The sequence below is a fragment of the Bubalus kerabau genome, chromosome 19, assembly GCF_029407905.1.
Source record: "Bubalus kerabau isolate K-KA32 ecotype Philippines breed swamp buffalo chromosome 19, PCC_UOA_SB_1v2, whole genome shotgun sequence".
Taxonomy (NCBI): domain Eukaryota; kingdom Metazoa; phylum Chordata; class Mammalia; order Artiodactyla; family Bovidae; genus Bubalus; species Bubalus kerabau.
In genome coordinates, this window is record NC_073642.1 from 8,755,751 (window position 1) to 8,777,381 (window position 21,631).

Consider the following 21,631-nt stretch of genomic DNA (forward strand, 5'->3'; position numbering starts at 1 on the left):
TCCGGTCCCAGGAGGTCCCTGACTCCCTGTGCGCATGCGGGGCTCTCCCCCAGAGCCCGTGGGTAGGGGAGACTATAGACTGAGGTTTTCTCACCTCCAGGGCTACTCAGCGCTAGACCAGTGAAGGCTTTGGAAGTGCAGGAGGGAAGACGGAGTAACCCCACCAGCATCCGTGAGGCAGTGAGCAGGCATAGGCTCTTACCACTCCGAGCAAGCAGTGTGCTCCATCACTTGCTGCACACACACACACACACACACACACACACACACACACCATCACATTGCTACACACACACACACCACTTGCTACACACACACACACACACACCCCATCACATTGCTACACACACACACACACACCCCCACCCCCCCCACCCCCACCCCCTCCCCCTCTCCCTCCCTTAGCGCTGGCTTCCGCCCTCCACTCGGAGCAAGCAGTGTGCTCCATCCCATTGCTACGCAAACAGCCTTCACGCTCCCTCAGTTTTCTCTGTCTCATTTTCCTTCCTGGACATTAAGCTTTGGAAGCAAAGAAGTTCCTGACAGCAAACAGCATCCCTCTCGTGCATGCCAACCGGACTTCTGTGAAGCTGTTATTGGTTTTAAGTTTTTGAAAAAGCAATGCCAGGGTTCTTACAAAATACAGGACTATAACTCTGCAAGCAAGATAAGGCTTGAGACCTGGGGTTGCTGGTCCTGCCTCTGGAGCAGAGCAGAGAACTCTCAAGGAGTTCTTCTGATGGAATGGACTAAAAATGCCTGCTTCATGACTACACCAGAGGAGCCTTCCATTTCAGGTTCTTAAAAAATAAAGCTATTCTACAAATATAAAATACCGCTGGAAAAGGAAATCTTCATTTTGAGTATAATGTGTAATTTCCCTTCTGTTTGCTGCCTTCTGTTTCTGCAAACCTCCTCAAGCAAGTCTTGGTAAAGGGGCATCTGTTTCCGGTGTAATATTTGGAGATGTTGCTCCTTCCATAGGCTTAACTTCAAATCAGAGATAACGCTCACATTGTTTCATAATATCAAATGTAGAACATTCTGCCTGTCATCATTGCTGTAACGACTATAATAGTAAAAATTACTCTAAATACTTTAAAATGGTAAATGTGCCAAGGATACTGGTGAACTGTGGAGTATACATATTCAACCCAAAATAAGTCTGCCACATTTTTCTCACATTTTATTGGCAGCCCTAGAACTTAAGAAGGCTTTGCCAGTCCCTGGGCAGTGCCTGGAACCTAGTTTAGGCTGCACCATACTTCCTGCCCAGACTCACAGGACTCGGATGCAACTTTAGCCACTAACTCGCCACTGTCGCGGTTCCTCCCCGGGCTGGGGGCTGAGATGGGGCAGTGGTGCATGGCCGGGGACTTCTTTGCCCTGCCGGTGTGTGCCTTTTGATGCTGGAGGCTTTCAGTCCTTTGCAGCTGCCATAGCTGTGGGTGAAGTAGGGGGTGCTGTGTGCTGTGACTGTTTCTCCCGCTGTAATTCATTTTTTGAAGAATTAAGCTCTTATTTTTCCTACTCATGCTTGCAGTCAGTTCAGAGTTACAGATCTACCTTTTTCACTTTAAAATAAAACACCATCAAAAACTAATAACACCCCACCCCTCAGCCTTTAAGGCCTATTTGACACTTATTTAAAATATTTATTTTTTAACACTGTTTCTACCCTCTCTGTACCAGGATGGACTTGAGGAAGCTTAAACTATAAACATGTAATCAGAGCACTTCCTTAGACAAACATTTTTTAAAGTACTAGCTGATTCCTAGACATTTTAAGAAAGGTGTTTGGTTCAGAAATTGCTATTTGAATAAAATGTCAGGGGAACAAAACACACACTTAACCTACAACCCAGAAGTTACCCTCCTGAACGTTTATTCCAGAGAAACGAAAACTTAAGTTCCCACAAAAACACGTACACAGCTGTGGGTAGCAGCTTTAACAGCCAAAGCCTGGAAATAGCACAGACGCTCCACAATCGGTAAATGGCCAAGCAAACTGTGATCCATCACACCATGGAATATCAGTCAGAAGTAAAAAGAAACAAACTATTCAAACACACACAACATGGATGGATCTCAAGGACATTAAGCTGTGTGAAAAACAAAAAGCCAGTCTCACAAGGACACACACCAGAAGATTACATTTATGTAAGATTCTGAAAATAACATCATTACTGAGACGGAGAATGGGTGAGTGGTGGCCCCGAGTTGGAGGCCTGGGGGCAGGCTGACTGAACGGGCAGCACGCGGGAGGTGTTGGTGGGCACGGCCGGCTCGTGGCGGTGGTTACTCCGGTGATGGGGTGGCGTGGGAGCGTATTGTGCCTGTGTGTTTCCTGGGCTTGATGTCGTATTGTCATGGTACAGGAGGGAGACATGGGGGGGAACTGGGTCAAGGGTACACAGAACCCCTCTGTACTACTTTTGTAACTTTCTGTGTGTCTGTAATTATTTCACACCAAGTTTTTAAAAAGGGAGGTGGGGCATTATATGGTATGTAGGTAAGTTAGAGAAGGAAATGGCAAGGCACTCCAGTGTTCTTGCCTGGAGAATCCCAGGGACGGGGGAGCCTGGTGGGCTGCCGTCTATGGGGTCGCACAGAGTCAGACACGACGGAAGTGACTTAGCAGTAGCAGGTAAGTTAGAAGCAATAAAAGACCAACAAGGAATGCTGAGGAAAATCTGCTGCAGACTCTAGAAGTGAAAGTGTTGTGATGTCAGAGAAAGGGGGTACCTCCATTGCTATGGTCGGCCCATTTCCTCTGGAAACTTTCCCTCCTGTTTTCCCGACGTGAAATAAGAAAACAGTAGGGATACCATATTTATCTTTTAAACAAAGCCCTTCATCTTTGCCTTAGATATGCAATAAAGTTCAGTGATGGAGGGCGGTACTTAATGCTAAGAGCTTTAACTTACACTGCTTTCCTGGATGTTTCTCACTTATCTTCATGAAGTTTGAAAGATGATTCAAGAATAATCATGTAAATATAGTGGCTCTCCAGTTCACCATCCTATTACACACACATCCCATAATGTTGTATCATTTATTTTGTTGGGAAACTGACCCAGCTTCCTGCGGTTCAGAGAGTTGGATTAGTGTTTTGTCCGCTATTCCCTAAATAAGGAAAAGTACCAAGGTCATTCGCTAGTCCCTGGCTGTTGGTGGGCTTGTGGCATGTTCAAGATTGCGTGTGAAATAGGAGCTCATTATGAAGCAATGGAATTTCCTGTTTTTATTGTGTATGCAGCAAAAACAACATTTGGATCAATTTACAAGTTTCTGCCAAATACTGTCAAGAAATTATTTCAGTTTGCTTTAGCAAGAAAATAATGGATCTGTGCTACAGCACGTGCCTTCTGAAATCCCCCACTGGGCCGCCGGCCGCAGGAGTTAGCTTCCGGTCGGCAGCGGGGACACTGCTGTCCCTTCGGCGTCCCCGTCCACTCTCCCAGCGGCTCCTCTGGGGTGCACCAGCAGGGCCCACGACCTCAGAAAGCAGCTCTGTTCTTCTTGGGATCCCCCGGTGTCTCCCTTCTGCAAGGCTGTTTGTCTCACCTGGGACCCCCTGGCTCACCAGCCCCAGCCTATGACACACACACGCCTCAAGGGTGTATCATGTGTTCTGTCTGGAAGCAGGCAGCACGCTTTTCCTTTGTAGGCAGTTTCTCCTTTTGATTGCTGTTTGAGTGGCTTACCCTGGGTAGGCTTGGCAATGAGAAACAGCACGACCTCTCGAATGCTTCTGCCAGTTGCTTTCTGTAATGTGGACTATAGAGACACCTGGAATAAAAGCATATCTTTTAAGAATTTTTGTAATGTAGGAAGACAGACTCAGCTCTCAGTGTGTTGGGTTGTTTTATTTTCAACAGCATGTACTGCATCCCTTGCGAAGGCCCTTGTCCCAAAGTGTGTGAGGAAGAAAAGAAGACAAAGACCATTGATTCTGTCACTTCTGCTCAGATGCTCCAAGGATGCACCATCTTCAAAGGCAATCTGCTCATCAACATCCGTCGCGGCAGTAAGTATTCCCTTTTCCTGGAAGGGAGGGCCAGACCTCTTGGTTTTCTTTTGTTGAGCTTTTCCTACTCGTCCATGACTCACAACTAAACTATGGGCCTAGAAAAACAACATGGTGTGTAAGCCACATGCTCAGGGCCCCTCCTTTGAGCGTCCCTCAAAGATTAAAAAAAGAGAGAGCGGGAGATTGAAAGGCAGTCGGCATTTTAGCCACGGGCTCAGCGTTTGTTTCTGCACAGGGTCATCCCTCATCTCTCTTAAGTCACATCTTATGCAGGATGTTCATGTCTCAACACATGCAAACCCCAGGAGAGACGGATGGATCAGAGGTGTGACTCAGCAGTCTCCAGCCAGAGCCAAGGCCTCAGAGCTTTAAGTCCAGAGAGTCTTGGTTCCTTGGATATGTGGAAGAGACTGAGCAAAGGAAGGGTTTAATGATGTCAGTTTAAAGTTTTATTCAGTCCAAAACTGGCCCATCTCCAAATTTACTTCTGACAACCAAGAGAGATACAGGCATATTACGTCAGCATGCATTTGAAGCTTCAGTCTCACCACCCTCTGTAGGATTCCCCACTGTTTGCAGTAGATGATGTTCCGGGCAACTGCATGTGCGAAGCATTTCCGGTTGACTTATTTGGTGATATTTTCAGTTCTAATCTGTAATTGACAAAGGCTTCTGGTAATAGTGCCTTAAATTCTCTACCACTGGAACCACTTGATGAAGGCACCGATAGTTTCGTCAGCTGGGAGAAATATAATAAGAAGGTGTTGAGGTTGAAAGGGACTTTTTTCCTAAATTCTTAAAAAAAAAAAAAAATTATATGGTTTGAGGGGCTTCCCTGGTGGCTCAGATAGTAAAGAATCTGCCTGCATTTTGGGAGACCTGGGTTCCATCCCTGGATTGGGAAGATCCCCTGGAGAAGGTCATGGCAACCCACTCCAATATTCTGGCCCGGAGAATCCCATGGACAGAAGAGCCTGGTGGGTTACAGTCCATGGGGTCACTCAGAGTCGGACACAACTGAGCGGCTCAGCACAGCACACAGCATTCTGTGCATTTACTTTCCCTTAATATTGATACTATTTGTACAATGAGTGAGTGTTATTCTTAGGATTTAGAGATGACAGCATGAAGCTTTCTGCTTAGTTTTTTTGAATTTTGGATAGCCCTTGATTTTCACAACACCCTTCACCGCTTCACAACAGAGATAACTTTATTTCCACACAGCTAGAATTTTATTACTTTCATGGTATTCTGAAGTTTTATTCTTTATGCTCTTACTAGATTTCCTAATTTCTCAAACAGATTTCTTCATTTCCTAGAACGTACCCTTTAAGTGTGTAAAAGTGTTAGTCGCTCAGTTGTGTCCAACTCTTGGTGACGCCATGGACTGTAGCTCACCAGCTCTTCAGTCTGTTGAATTCTCCAGGCAAGAATACTGGAGTGGGTTGCCATGACCTTCTCCAGGGGATCTTCTCAATTCAGGGATCGAACCCAGGTTTCCTACATTGCAGGCAGATTCTTTACTGTCTGAGCCACCAAGAAAGCCTTAAATGCCTAGCCCTTCTTTTATTTTCATACTTCTGTCCTCAAAATAGGAGAGGAAATGACAACCCACTTCAAGATTCTTGCCTGGGAAATCCCATGGGCAGAGGAGCCTAGTGAGCTACAGTCCATAGGGTCGCAAAGTTGGAAATGACTGAATGACTGAGCATGCACACGTGCATCCTCAAAATATTTTTTAAAGACTTTAATCCGTGAATCAGGATATAGTTTACTATATAGTTTGAGGAGGAATTGGTACATATTTGTGTATGATCATGCAACGTGGCTTCCAGTTCATGTCCACTGCAGGCAGTTGGTTGGGCATCTTATTGGAAAGGCCCCTCTTCAGCCTTGACTGAAAGGCGTGAGTCCCACCACATGTTTTATTCAGAATCTCTTCCTTGAAACATCAACTGTAGGCAACTGCTAGTCTTTACAACTCGAATTTCTCCATTTCTCTTGGGAAACCGTCACACTGTCCAGAAACACAGGGCCTTGCCCTAGAGGCTGCTGCTGCTGCTGCTGCTAAGTTGCTTCGGTCGTGTCCGACTCTGTGCGACCCCATAGACGGCAGCCCACTGGGCTCTCCCATCCCTGGGATTCTCCAGGCAAGAATACTGGAGTGGGTTGCCATTGCCTTCTCCAATGCATGAAAGCGAAAAGTGAAAGGGAAGTTGCTCAGTCGTGTCCGACTCTTAGTGACCTCATGGACTGCAGCCCATCAGGCTCCTCCGTCCATGGGATTTTCCAGGTAATAGTACTGGAGTGGGGTGCCATTGCCTTCTCCGTGCCCTAGAGGACAGTATCCTTATTATTTGATGTTTGTCAGTTGAAAGCAAAGCAGAACCTTTTATTAAGTAAGCCTTCACAGGTCATACACAGTACAATTCCATTGGTTGAACCACACCCAATTCATTATAGTATGCCTTGTAATTTTGGCATAAGTTGAACTGAAGTTTATGCTTTTTACTTACTATGAGAAAAAGGCTGTAAGAGTAAAGAAAATACACCGTTCATACAGCTTGTCATTTTTGCACATGTGTAAGCAATGATGTTCCCAACTCTTTTCTACCTGTGAGAATCATGTGTGTGCATTATAGAAAATTTAGAAGCGTAGAAGTGAATTATTGAAAATTACCTGCCAATAACCGTTGTTAATATTTTGGTACATTTTCTTGCAGTCTTAGTAAGATGGAGTCTTTAAATATAGATCCCTGTATCTTAGGAACTAGGAATGCAGCAGAAGCAGTTCCTAGTGAGACCGAGAAAACATTGTTTGTTTAGTCATGCCCTTCTACTGTGGAGGCAGTGCTGTTGACAGAGCATATTAGAGATGTTCCCTGGATATGTCCGCCTTAGCTAATTGGCAGTCTGGTGTTTACGATTTTACATTCTGTTAATCAGCCTGGGAGCTGCAGTCCTCAGGCTTCTAGAAACTGCCCTCTCCCTGCCTCCGGGGCCCATCCCAGGCATTGGGAGTTGAAAGCCACACTTAGGGAAACGCATTTTTGACCACGGGCAGGGATGCTGGGAGGCCTCGCATCTTGGGGCACCAGGGAAACAAGAGCTGTGCTGAAGTGCTGCCCACACGGGTCTGCGAGAAAACGTGTGTCCCCCTGTGACAAGGTGCGCAGTAACCCTGTCCCCCTGCCGCAGACAACATCGCTTCGGAACTGGAGAACTTCATGGGGCTCATCGAGGTGGTGACGGGCTACGTGAAGATCCGCCACTCCCACGCCTTGGTCTCCTTGTCCTTCCTGAAGAACCTGCGCCAGATCCTAGGGGAGGAGCAGCTAGAGGGGTAAGAGCTTCGCGTCGCAGCAGCTGATGCTCTCCCACCACTGCCACTTACACACGCTGCCTTTAAGGTTTTCTCGTTAAAAAGAAGCAGCAGTGCCCGTGGTGGGGGCGCCCTGCGTGGGGCCGCCTCCTCGCGCGGAGTCTCCTGCAGTCAAGATTCTCCATCCTTGAACCTGGGTCCTGACCCATCTGGGGGTGGGTGTCTGCCTGTGTGCTGGCAAAGCAGCAGACAGGGCCGTGGCGGGGACCAAAAGCACCGAGATGGGGGCTGAATGGCTCACCTCTCCATGAAACCATCGTCCCAGGCCCCTTATCTCCCTCGGGATGCTGTGGTCCACTTCGTAAAAGCCATTCCACCTTTTCAGATGTGTTGGAACACCAGAAACACGGAGGCGTATGAACAGTTCATTTTGTTACAAAGAAATCTTGATTCACAGAATTGTTTTTATTGATCAGCTCATAGGATTTGTGCTACTGATAGAACGTTTGCCTTCTGCAGCGATGCGCTTTGTGATAAGGGTTTTAGCCTCGCCCAAGGCCATCCACCGCTTGAGGAATGAAAATAGGTGCTTCGATCGCTGCGCACACATGGGCAGTTTCCCTCCCGAATTCACCCCGGGTGTTCCTGTGCACATGCGCTTCTCTTCACAGGCTCCCCTTTAAATATAATTCTTGTATTGCTTTAATGCTTCGAAATAAAAGGAGACATCCATTAATGAGTTAACTCCTTCTAAAGAGAATTTGGGGAAATAATTTAGGAAAGCAAGAGGTGGGAAGGTCATGAGAAAGGTTGTCTTTGCTGATTTATGTGCCCCGATGGATAAAGTTACCACATAAGGGTTTCCTTACAGCCTTCCTGCTTTTCTCAGACTCACTCTCAGTCAGTCTTAAATTCTTAAAATTCCATCATCTGATATAGCCAAAGAGAGGGGGCAGCACTTCATTCCATCCCCGAAAAGTATACTGTCCTCCCCGCCGGGAACCCTGTTTCTTTCGAAAAACGTCTTCCTCCTGGTGAATCCACCGAGACTGCCGCTGTGCTCAGCCCGATGTCCCAGGTCACCAATATAGCAAGCCAAGGCTCTGCCAGTTTGAGGTGATGGTTATTGTTGGTTGTAGTCAATTTTAAAATGAATTTTAGCACAGCTGTTTTTCCTTTTCCTCCAAGTAGGTTTTTCTTGATACTCTGGTGATGGTAAGCACCTTTTCTTTAGCATATTGGTACCTGCAAGTTTTCCTTCTGCTTGAGGATACACTTTTTTCCCCCAGGTTGAGCAAGTGATATATAGATAGAGGGGAGAGCTAGCAGGAGAGTTCAATTAATGTTTACTAGGAATTATTACATGACGTGATTACCTATCAGTTGTGTGTTAACTAAAAGTATTATGCACTCAAGTGGAGCTGAAATTAAAGTGTGACTTTTATTTGCAAAAATATTTATGACGTATTTCTTATTATCTGAACCTTGTGTAAAGCCTGAAGCCCCAGTGGGGTCTTCTTACAGATAGATGCATATCGTCTCTTAGGTGTTTGGGCCACTTCCAGGCTCAGGGAAGCTTCAGGCCTCCCCTGATCTTAGTACTTTATTTGTCAAGGGATGGCAATGGTGAGCCTGCTGATCGTCAGTAGTCCTGGTAGCTCTGAGGAGACTGAGCGTCCAGCCTTGGATTTCTTCCTGCCATTGGTGGGAGGAAGTGCTCTCTAGCTGGAGCACTTGAGAACCTAGCTTCTCTTCACAAGAGCTGTGTTCCTTTGACTGCCTTCCTCACCCATGACCAAAATGGTCTGGGTAACCTTGCTTGTGATGAGTGCCCCTGCAGCTGGCTTTGGCAGTAGCAACTCAATTCTGTATTTCTCCTCCTCAGACTTAGGAAGGAGGTTAGGTCCAGCCCCTTCACCTGCTCCCCTCACTCCTGTAAGAAGAGTCACACAGATACAGAGACCAAACACGTGGTTACCAGCAGGGGACGGGGAATGGGGTGGGGAGTACAGGGATAGGCGATTAGGAGGTACAAACTGTTACGTATAAAATAAGCTACAGGGAGGGATAAAATGTGCAACACAGGGGATGTAGCTGATATTTTATAATAACTACAAAGGAGTATAACCTTTCAAAATAGTGGGGATTTCCATGGTGGTCCAGTGGTTAGGAATACAGGGGATGCAGTTTTGATCCCTGGTCATGGAATTAAGATCCCACAAGCCACGTGGTATGGCCAAAAAAAAAGTGAACTGTAAAAACTATGAATCACTATATGTACACCTAAAACTATAAAGAATGCAAAATAAACTTTAAAAAGAGCCAATCTTCCACTCAAACCTTAAAAAAGAAAGGAAGAGTCCAAAGGAAGCAGAAAAGAAAGGAAGATGATAAATAGATAATGCCAGCAGTGCTGAGCGAACTTTGCAGAGTGCCACAGGGAAAGAAAAGGCACATGCCATGGGCATGAAAAAGAGTCAGATATCTGATTCAGAAAGATCAGACAGGCTTCTGAGAAGAGGTGGCTTTGGAGACGGGCCTTGGGGGGTTTCTGGAAACGCTCAAAGAGCAGAGGGTGAAGAAAGGCGTTTCAGGCTGGCAGCAGCAGAGGCAACGAGCTGGGGCGTCCTGGAACGTGTTTGGCAAAAAATGCTGGAGAGGTAGGTGGCATTAGGGTTACGTAAGCTGCTATGCACCCAGGTGTGGAGGTTATAATTCTGATAGGCAGCGGAACCTACGCGGGACGTTTGAGTTACCAGAGTGTTAGTAGAACCTTTCACTTCCGTGTGCTTTTGCTATAAGCCAAGATGACTTTTACCCCAGGGGTTCCCACACTTGGCTATACTCAAGAGTCATCCAGAGGCTTTTAAGGAATCCTGATGCCCAAGTTGTACTCCATCCCAATTCAGTCAGAACGTTTAAGGGTAGGATCCAAGCATCAGTGCTTTTCTAAAGATTGCCAGGTAATTTCAGTGTGTGCCAAATTGGAAACCACTGCTTTACCCCTTTATTTCTTTTTCTCATAAGCATGTCCCCAAAACTTTGATTTTTTGCCTAGATATTTTCTTGTCACACTGTTGTCTTAAAGTATGATTTTTCTTATACCTCTCATGACCAAGTAAGTGCTTCCACTTGGTCCAGTGGGAAGAAAGTTTTATACCCTTTTGTTTTGATGCTGAACAGACAAATTGGTAGTACATACATCCTTTTGATGTGTCACCCTTTGCTTTCCAAACTGGAACTGAGACCTGTCCCCAAATGTCTCTTGAGTAGCCCAGACTACAAAGTCAAGTCCAGAATGTGAAATTCAAGAGCGTTACCTGGAGTAGACCTCTTATTCCTCACTTAGAGTGAGCTGATTCTAGAATCTGACGTCCAGGACTGTGATGGACACAGAGCAAAATCACGTGGGAACAGGTGGCAGGGCTGCTTGTCTCTGGATAAAGGGGCCAGACAACAGAGGCAGTCTAAAGTTAAGCCAGCAGAATTCAGATGGCCAGCGCTTCCTTGAGGACATCACTCTGTGTAAGGTGGTGTGTTTCTGGAATAATAACCTTAGACATTAAGACCAAAGTTGTGCTGTTTTGGAAGGAAGTGGATTTTGGAATACACATGTACAAGGTTTCTATGAAATGGTTAATTTGTAAGCCCTTGAAAAAGATATTTCTGTTATCTGAAAAAAATTCCCTGATGTTGAACAACCCTGTTTTGTGATAGCATCAGATAAATGAGTTAAAATTTGAGATTTGTTGGTGCCACCAAGGATAGTTGCCCTGATAAGAGTTAAGAGTTAGACGGAGGTGGTGGGTTATAAGGATCGGAGTCTTGGATGCAGTCAGGCATCTCTATCATGTCTCTACCACTTGGCTTTGCAACACTGTGCTTTATTCTATCTTCTTGCAACTCTAAGATTAGGTTGCAACATGGCTATACTTTAACACTTCTTTGGCACTTCCAAAAAATGTACACTCAGTCGTGTGACTCAGCAGTTCCAGGATCTACCCCAGTATCTACCCAAGAGAAACGAAAACATGCCCCCACAAGACTTGTATGGGATTGCTCATAGGAGTATTATTCATGATATCATCCCCCCTCACCCCACTGCAAATAAAAGCCCCACTGGAAGCAATCCAAATGTCCATCGGCAGATGAGTGGGTAAATAAAACGTGGCACAGTGGGTTCCTGCCCAACAGTAATGTCACAACACGAGTGAACCTCAAAAACATTAGGTTAAGTGAAAAAAAGCCAGACACGAGAGACTCCACGTTGTAGATTCCATTAATGGGTGATTTCTGGAAAAGGCAAACTGTGGAGACAGAAAGCAGTGAAGGGCTGGGGGTGGAATCAGAGGTTGAGCACCACGGGGAATGAAGAGCTTTGGGAGTGCTGAGAGCGAGGAGGGGTGGAGCGGCTCTGACACTGCCTCGCGGGGATGGCTGGACCCCTGTGTGAGTTTACTGAGCTCCGGAACTGTGAAAGCTTACAATGACTGGATTTTTTTGGTAGATAAATTATACCTCAGTAAAGCTGTTAAAAAAACACTCAAAGAGGAAACATTTTTAGAGGATCTGTTTGGTTCTAGAGACATGTGAATATAAATTCCTACCCTTGCTGAACCCCCAAGGCTGGTGTAAATATTGAACTTCGGAGGAGATTTGCTTGTAGTCGAAAGCAGTCTGTTGCAGACGGATTAGAGGCAGCCTCTGTGCAAAGACCAAGCCCTCCATCCGCTGCGGAGTGCTGGAGACAGCCCTCATGTGCTGGGTTCTGATGCCCCCTAGGGACCGCAGGGAAGAGGCTGTGTTTTTTCTCTGAGAAATAAAGGGAATGGTGATTGCTTTTTTCCAGTCTGTCAGTGCAGTTTGGAAAGGGGGAGAGTGTTCATTCCTGCCCCGCCCTCCCCCCAGCCCCATCTGTCCCAGCTGGGGAGAAGCTGAAGAAATGCTTTGTCTAGAGTTGCTGCCTAGCGAGACAGGAGATGACGCTCCAGCCCTGGACCTGGCGTTGTCTTCTAAGTACGAGGAGAATCCCCAGCACTGTGCCTTCCTCTGCTTCCCGGTCCTTCCTGCCCTTCATCTGAGCAGGTGGGGAGGTGGTGGTGTTGACAACTCAGAGGTAAGACAGCCCTGAGACTGGAGCCATAAATAAAACAGTTAGGTGTACAATATATGCTGGGCATTTAGGATGTTGATGCAGGAAATATATAGATGTCCTCAAGGAGATAACCTCCCACGGGGGACCCACCCCAAGCATAGGAACAAACATTTTTTGCAACCTTAAGAGCTGGGGAAAGGACACTAACACAGATAAAATCCTGGCACCACGGAGTCTGCCTAAGGGACAGAAAAATAACCAGTTTTTAAAAACACATTTTGAATGTAAAGGCAGTCATCTTAGAAACAATTAGGAAATCACATTTACAGAGCAATTGAGTTAAACAGCTAATTCTTTTAGGAAACAATAAAATCTAAGTGTGTTTATGAGTGTGTTGAAGATGTGCAGACAAGTTTCTGCCTTTTCCTACCTCTTCATCCTCACCTGATCTCGGAAGGAATGGGAGGGCAGCAGGGCGCCAGCTGAGGTTGGGAAAACAAGAACAGTATTGACGGGCAGCTCGTGAATGGCTTGGTTATTATTGTGAGGAGGGTTTTATTTTTATTTTCTGTCGCTTACTCCAGCTCCATAATGACCGGGTTTTATTGATATTGGTATCCTGGCTCCAGGCCTTCTCAGTGTTGTTTAAAAAAATGTTTATGTTTACTGTAAAAAGAAAATCTCGCTTTTCAAAGTGATTAATCACATACACAGAATTTCAGTGTGCCTGCCATTCATTTGTCAAATTCCTGATTTATAATTCATGCTCCCTCCCCTGGGGAGAAGATGTTTTGTTCAGAAGGTATTTTCGGTAGGGTTATGTTCCCTGCTAGTGAAATTAGTTTACTAAAATAAAAGCCTCATCTTAGGTTGAGTCAGAAGTTTGACCTGGGTAATTGGCCTTCACTCCCGGCTCAGAGGTTTCTGCACCAACAAGGAGATTTTGTCCCTCGCGGCTACAACCTGGGCACCTGGGAGCCGCCAGACCCACAGGGTTTGTATTGACACCGCAGAGCGTCCTTAAGAGCTGGGACTAGCCCGAGGGCAGGGATGGCCCTTGCCGGCAGGCATCCGCCTCCACCTGCGGACACCCCTCCTCCTCCGAGCAGCGGCCCCAGCAGCCTGGCTAGGAGGGATCAGACACAGCGAGGCGGGCGCGGTGAACCCGCCTTTCAGGTCCCGGCCACCCTCCCGCACACATGGCCTTGCGGTGCCCAGCCTGAGCCTCGGTTCCTTTGGACGATATTTCACATCCATTTTCCAGCATATTCCTATGTTGGGGAGCAAGCTCTCGTTGAAAGGAAAGGATTTGTTGGCCTGCCCATTTCTGCTGCCTGACTTGGTGGCCCTGGATGTATCTGAGGCTCAGGTGGGTCTGAGAGGAGCCCCTCTTGGCTTCCAAGCTGCCGCCTTTGGGCCCGCGGGCTCACTGTGCCCCTCCGCCACCCCGGCCCCGCGAGGTGCCGTTCGTGAGGGGCTGGGCCTCAGGCCGGGGGCAGGTGCCCCCTGGGCCCTGCACACCCGCAGGGCGCTCCGGTGACGCCGTTCCTCCGCCTGCTGACCCGTGAGTGACGGACAGAACTACAGAAGGAGCTGAGTACCTGCGTGCGTGCATACCTGCAGCTCGTGGACCGCACCGCTTGTCCTGGGCCCGGACTCGGAATGCCCCGGGAACTCCCGGGAATACGTTTGGACGGGACCCAGGCTTCCGCTTAGCTCAGCCTGTGGGCTGACTGGCGGGTAGAGGCCTGAACCTCACCGGGCGCCAGGCGGTGCCCAGCGCACCCCGCCCCAGGGCAGAGGAGCGCTCCGGGCTTCCGTCTGGTCCTTCCTGGCTCTGGGATCGGGGGCCAGGGTCCTTTCTTCTCTGCTGTGTGTGTGTGTGGGATCCCCGAGTGGATCTTGGAAACCGCACACAAGGTGGCACCAGTGCCTAGACTCAGTTTTGTAGAGGGCACTGGAGCGAACCCCAGAAGGAAACAGGCTGGGGCGGGGCGGGCGGGGGTTGGGGGGGCAGGAAGGGGCGGGGTCTGAGGTCTGCAGGGAAAAGACCTGTCAGTGCCGGACTGGGGTGCGCAGTGACCCTGCCCGCCTGGTGTGCAGGTGTGTGCAGACCCCGGGAGGGAGCTGTCCGCTCGCCTGCTGTCCCGAGGAGTGGGGGTGGTGTGGTTTCTAGGGAGACCCAGGCTAGCGGCTGCCGATGCTGGCTGTCCCCCCGCCTCGCCTTCAGAGGCGGCCGTGTCTGCTGCTTCTGGGTCCACCCACCGGGGTAGACGTCTGGCTTAGTCAGCTTTGGAGCCCCCGCCCCTCATGGTGCTCAGCATCTGTTAGACCGGTGCCTCTCCAGGTGTGGTCCCAGCACGTACAGCATCAGCATCCCCTGAGCGCTGGTTAAAAATGCAGATCCTCAACCCCCCTAGACCTGCTCAGGAGAAACCCCCAGGGTGTGGCCCAGCCCCCAGCCCTCTGAAAATCAGCTGTGTGCGCCCTGAACTTGTTGGACACTGAGTTGCTGTCGCCTGGATGGGTGGCCTGGGGAGTTGCCCTTCAGGGGCCATTTCTTCTCCCCCACCTTCTCCAGTGACCAAAGCTGAGACTTTTCAGGGTGAGCTGCATCTGAAGGAGGAACTGAGCCATCTGCCTGTCCCGTTCTCTCTCCTCCCCGCTGAGCTGCACGGAGGGGATGGGATAGGATTTAACCCCGAGGATAATGGCAGGCTTTCTACAGCAAATATGTAAGCTGTTCCGGTTGAGTAACAGAGCATATCTGTTCTCCCACAGACTGATTTCAAGTGCGTTGTACATACTCTGCTTGAGAGAAATAACCAGAGGCATTTCTAGAGAATGATTTGAGTAGCAGCCTCTAGTGTGAGAAGCCTAATTGGGGTCATCAAATTAGTGTTTTATCTGTTTTGACATTATTCTTGAATCATATGGTTGCTATTGTTAACAGGGACTCTTCCTTCTTAGATACTCTTAATTCCATCTCTGATCGGCAGAGGCGGTGTTTTCTGGAGCCAGGTAGCGAAGAGTCCCAGAGCAGGGTGGCTGGAGGCAAAGGATAATGGTCTGATGCTGATCTCTCTGCTTCCAGGAACTACTCCTTCTATGTCCTTGACAACCAGAACTTGCAGCAGCTGTGGGACTGGGACCACCGCAACCTGACCATCAAAGCTGGGAAAATGTACTTTGCATTCAATCCCAAATTGTGTGTCTCGGAGATTTACCGCATGGAGGAAGTGACGGGGACTAAAGGGCGCCAGAGCAAAGGGGACATAAACACCAGGAACAACGGGGAGAGAGCCTCCTGTGAGTGCGACCTCCCACACTGCGCGGTGGCTTCTGTCCGTGGCCCCTCCTCACTTCACGCAGGCCTCTTAAACCAACACCTGGACATCTTCAAAGGCAGTAGTGAGGCAGATTCATATTAGTAAATTTTCTATAGGTTCCATCTGTGTATAAACATTTATAAATGGCTTTTCACTCAGATTTTGAAGAGGTGCTTACAGAATACACAGAGTTAAGCATCTTTTATGCTCACGCAGACTATTGGATTATTTTCCAGGGGAGAGCTGGTCCTCTCCAGCCCTGGGAGAGAGTGAGCCTGGCCCTGAGTCTCCGGGGTGGAGGGGAGGTCTGAGGGCAGCGGGGCTCAGCTGCAGCCCCTGTGGCCATGGGCCCCCAACCTGGATCCTGGTCCCAGCACAGCATGAAAAATGGAGAGAGACTGCCTCCCTGAACTGATAACTGCTTTTTAAATTTAGAACAGTATAATTATAATGTTATATTGGTTATATGACTTCTGCTTGAAGGTTTTGCCTCTGAGCGGTGAGTTTCTCACCTAACCTTGTATGTAAAACTGCTTGTAAAAACGGTGTGCTTCTGTATGGCTGGATCAGGTTATGAAGGTAAATGCTCTCTCCACCATCGGTTTTGATAAGGGACAGTATGCAAAAAACAGACTAACCCCTGTGATCCGGGGTGGTGCACACGTACACACTGGTGGGAGAGAATCTTAGAGACCGTCCGCATTGGACTTTGTTTTGTGGGCTCGGGATTCACCCCATAAACTCTCGAGTTGCCCAGGAAGGGGTTTTAGAGGAGGGAAACCCGACGCAGAGCTGCAGGGCCTTCTCCCTGCGCGTCACACGCCCCCCTCGCCACGCTCCTGTTTAGACCATTGCAGAGTGGATGTCGCATAGCTCTCTCAAAGTGTTTTTCTGCTCAGAGTCAGCCAGTTTGACCTGTTGGATCATGAATACAGTAGCCATTTATTTTCCTTTGGGGGAAAAAAAAAATGTTTCCTCTGTAAATAACATTTTAGTGGAAACTACAGCATTTTTTCCATCTCAATCCATCACGTTTTGCCCCACAGACATCTTGGATTGTAACTGTTGCTGGCCTCTGCTTCACCTCCCTGAGTGTGGAGGGTGTGGTGGGAGGGAGTCAGGCAAACACAGGGCCCCGGGTGGAAAGGGCCGTTCCTAGGAGAGCTCGGGTCTCAGCCTGGGCGGCTTCAGCGGCCATCCCCGAGTTCTCAGCAGTTTGAATCTGGCCCGGGAGCACGAGGGGACTTGGGACAGCCTCCCTGTGGTGCTCCCCAGCCCAGGCTCCTCCCACAGAGGACGGGAGCCGTGCCGAGCGATGTGGGCTCTGTTAGTGCTCAGTCCATTCCCCGCTATGTGTCGGCACTGCCGGAGCCTCCAGGGAGTTCCTGGAGGTGTCACGCAGGAGGGTGTCGGTACCAAGCTCAGACTAAGAAGTTCCCCTCCTGTGTCACACCTGCCCCGTTACTGACGCAACCAGGCAGATCCACAGTGGGAGACAGGTGTCACCTTGTCTAAGAAGGCTCTTCCAGCGTCAAGGTCCCCAGCCCCCTTGGTGGCCCATGTCTCAGGCATGAGCAGAGACAAGCTCCCTTGGTGCAGCCAGCAGTCCTCTTCCAGGTTATTAAGGATCGCCCACAGGTTCACATCCAGGGCCCTGCGTGAATGAAAGCAAAGGACCAAGCCCCTTGCAGGCCCTGTAGCACAGTGTTTGGGTCCTTAGTGGAGACGGCAGAGTCACTGAGACGTTCCAACGGGCTTTGCACGCACAGCCAGCTTCGGGGGAGAGGGCCGTGGCCCAAGCAGATGAGCCCGCGCGCGCGTGGGAGGGGAGGGCGGAGATCACTGTCCCTCACGGGTGTGCCTCTGCCCCAGGTGAAAGTGACGTCCTGCACTTCACCTCCACCACCACGTCGAAGAACCGAATCATCATCACCTGGCACCGGTACCGGCCCCCCGACTACCGGGACCTCATCAGCTTCACTGTCTACTACAAGGAAGCGTGAGTGTCTGTGCTGCGGCCGTCCTTCTGTGGGTGGGCTTCATCCCCACCCACCCCCACCCCCCCCGCACCCCCGCTGTCCCGTGACAGCCACGACCACCAGTGACAGCTGTAAACGAAAAAGTGTTTTCTCAACACCTTTCCTTCTTCAGGGGTGCTTAGAGGTGCTTGAATTTAAAAAGTCCAAAGCAAAAACTTACTTTGTGACTTAGGTCAGTCCAAACATTCAGAAGCTGGGATGGCGCGTGTGGTTGCGGCATCATTGTAGCCTTGGTGCCCTCTAACCCATAGTCCAGGGACACCCGAATCGGGGTGCTCAGCCCCCCTCGAGGTGACCCTCAGATGAGTCCATAGTCTACTCCCGTCACTCTCTGTGGCCTCTCCCCCCAGATGTGGCCCTCAACTGTAGATCGTAAGCCCTCCAAACAAGGGATGGAAAATGGAGAGAGACTAATCTCCATGTCCCAAACCTTTCAGGATCTCTCCCAGAATCTGCCAGGGGCATTTCTTGTCCTTCAGGGGACACCTGCCTGCCCGGGCAGCCATCTCTCCTGATGGCAGGAATGTCTTCTTGGTCCACCCCTCCCTTCCGGTGCCTCCTGTATCCAGATGGTTGCCCGGGGCCCGCCTTGATGCCTCTCCCGGATAACTGCCTTCCCTGGAGCTGGAATCAGAGCCATGGTGTCAGCATCTGGTACCCTTTCCCCTGCCCCAGCTGGGGCCCTGGGAGTGCCGTGCCCATGAGAAAGTCCAGATGCAGGATTCTCAGGCATCCAGCACACAGGAGTCACTCATCCGCCATCATGACGATCGGAAGGGGTGTGTGAATGCCGGTTTCAGAAACCAGTGGCTGTCCAGCCCTTCCATCTGAGGGGCGTGGGATCCCTGCCCAACTCCGCATCTGTGCAGAACCACCGTCCTCTTTGACAGTCCTACCAGTTCTCTGGCAGGGTCGGCTGGCACTTTCCCCAAGGGGTTGGCGTTAGTGTCTGAGATAACCTGGAAACTAAATATTTGAATGTGATAAAAATACTTAAGCAATCAGAATTGTTTGTGAGCAAATTAGATTTTGGAGACTGACTTGAGAAGCTGTTTTTCTGTGGCAAAGGCATTTTCCTCCAGAAGTTATTCTTATCAATAACTGATGTTTGCATTAAGTGACTGCCCTTGTTTTTTATGGTGAAAAAAAAAAATGCCACAGTGGGAAGAGAGGGAAAGAGTATTTGTATATACTCTTCAGGAGCAGTGTTTCCAATCCCAGTAATTACAGAACTTAACTCTTCCTGAGGCAGAGGGTTTGACTCTATAGGATATAGAGAACCAAGTGAGACCTGGAGTCTGGTAGCTTACTTTGATTCTATAAAGATCTAATTGCTGACGTGTTTTACCTAGAATCCTCATTATGGAAAGTGGAAGGGGGGACACCCCAGGGAGGTTCTTAGAGCTTCAGTGTTAGCACCATAAAGCAGTCTGAGCTTCGCTGACTGTGTTTCAGCCCCTTTAAAAACGTCACGGAGTATGACGGGCAGGACGCCTGCGGCTCCAACAGCTGGAACATGGTGGACGTGGACCTTCCGCCCAACAAGGACGTGGAGCCCGGCATTTTGCTGCACGGGCTGAAGCCCTGGACGCAGTACGCCGTTTACGTGAAGGCTGTGACCCTCACCATGGTGGAGAACGACCACATTCGTGGGGCCAAGAGCGAGATCTTGTACATTCGCACCAACGCATCAGGTACCCACGCACGGCCCCCGCTGTCCCCGCCTCATCAGCTCACATTCCTCGCTCATGACAAGGTGTAGTCAGAGGGCTGTCCCTGAGCTGTGCCCATTGTCTCCCCCCGTCCTGGGCCAGTGTCTCTCATTTATATGCCTTCTTAGTATATCAATAGAATACCTTAGCAGTATCATTTTTTTCTCCTCCTACTCCCCAATACCCCAGCCTCTTCCAGGACATCTTCTTTGGACTTAGGACCCTCTTCCATCATCATTCTGATTGTCCTGGACCAGTGAGGCCAGGTCAAGGTGCTGGGTTGGTTTCTTTGGGAGGCCCCAACGGGATACAGTCCCCTAGGCTCCCCTTCTTGTTTATTTGGATAGTTGGACCTCTGGGAACTGAAGCCCTGCCGGTTGGGGTTCCAGTTTATCTCGGGCTCACTGGCTTCTCACCTTCATCCTGTAGTGCTTAGGGTTCCAAGGAAACAAACACAAGTTGAAAAGCATGAGAGGAACCACGTGGTAGACAGTGCAAGTGACTGCTGATGAAAATGTGCCTCCTTCTCCCCCGATCCCCATTTTCTAAACTACCTCATTTCTCAACTCCAGAATCTGAAACTAATGAGAGCAAACGTTTGTGTCAATTTTCCAAGTGTATAAATACCAGGTTAGAAGTAGGGAAATGCACATCATTTTAAAAGGCACTTAAACATTCTTTGATGATAGCCATTGTTACAATGCGTAGGCTGTTACAACACATACAAGCTAGCACAAAGTGAATTTAAATGGCAAAGAGGGAGAGGAAAAAATGTTGGTCAGGAAATCCTTTTGCTCATGTTCTCTTGCCTCCTCCTCCCCTCCCCTGTTCCATCCCAATGCTCTTCTAAGTGGCTATGATCATGTCACTGATGGTACAGCATTTGTATCAATAAATATGACGCAGACTTCTGATTCTAGGCCTGGGATGATGTAGCAGAGGCTCAAGGAAACAGAACAAGTTGTTCAGCCTAAAAATTTGGAAGTAATTCATTGTGACTAATTTAGGGAAAATAAAAATCTTTCTTTGCTATGACCAATTCTTAAGAAACTTGTTTCCTTTCCCCAAAGACGGAAAACAGAGCACTGCACGAGTTGAGCCAGTTTGCTCCATTTGGCGCCTGTCCTTGCAGGTGGTAGTCAGAGAACGGCTTAGTCCTCGGTCCAGTTTTTTGAGACACCTGTTGTTGAAACATCTCGGGGTCCGCTGCGTGTTTCTGAAATACTTATTCTAGGAAGCACTAAAATGGCCTAGCATTTAGTAGTTAAACATTTTCCCAGAGAAAGTTAGCATTAGTCATAACTTTTCCCTAACGTGTCCTTCCCTACAAGTGTTCAGAACCTCATGTATGTGTTGTCCCTTAAGCTTTCAAATGTGAAAAGCAGCTTGCATAGGAAGCTCAGCTCAGGGCTCTATGATGACCTAGGGGTGAGATGGGGATGTGTGAGGGAGCCTCAAGAAGGAGCGGACATATGTATACAAACAGCTAATTCATGTTGTTGTACAGTAGAAACTAACACAACATTGTAAAGCAATTATACTCCAATTATTAAAAAAAAGCAGCTTACATGACCACATTGCTTAAGTGGCACGTAGCGAAGGTGTTTTTCGCACTTTGGTAAACCTACCAAAATCAATGCTTTTTCTGTGAACCTAATGAAAACAAGATTTCGGTGGTCCCTGGATGCATTTGCCCTTTATACACAATTCAGCTCTGGGTTTGGGATTTAGGGGCAATAGTAAGTACAGTTTGACCAGATCCTTATGCTTTGCCTGTAAATCGATATTCTTTTGATGGTAACAAGAGTCCATGACTTGAAATCAGGGCTTTATGTGTGTTCCAGGTATTTTTAGACTTCTCATAGTCATAACTCCATACTTCCACTGATTCGTGGTTATACAGTTGTCAGATTTACAGACCCTTTTTCATTGCCTTCTCCTCCAGAGCCCCCTGTGCCCCGCCCCACACCTTCCATCACCCTTTTTACGTCCGCCTTTCATTTTGGCTTTTTTTCCTTTTTTTTTTAATCAGAGATGCAAAATCTCGAAATAGAAGTCAGGTTTTTTTTTTTCTAATTTTTAAAAAATTTATTTTAATTGA

At 48.5% G+C, this 21,631-nt stretch overlaps 1 protein-coding gene across 4 annotated transcripts in view; it reads left to right on the forward strand.

Moving 5' to 3' along the window:
* The window catches only part of IGF1R (insulin like growth factor 1 receptor), a 306,192-nt gene that overhangs the window by 246,300 nt on the left and 38,261 nt on the right, over nt 1-21,631 (forward strand). For all 4 annotated transcript variants that reach the window (XM_055556577.1, XM_055556578.1, XM_055556579.1 and 1 more), the window contains exons 4-8: nt 3,882-4,030; nt 7,232-7,376; nt 15,545-15,759; nt 17,652-17,778; nt 19,274-19,512. In XM_055556577.1, coding sequence (XP_055412552.1) covers nt 3,882-4,030; nt 7,232-7,376; nt 15,545-15,759; nt 17,652-17,778; nt 19,274-19,512 — 875 coding nt within the window. The remainder of the gene's footprint in view (nt 1-3,881; nt 4,031-7,231; nt 7,377-15,544; nt 15,760-17,651; nt 17,779-19,273; nt 19,513-21,631) is intronic.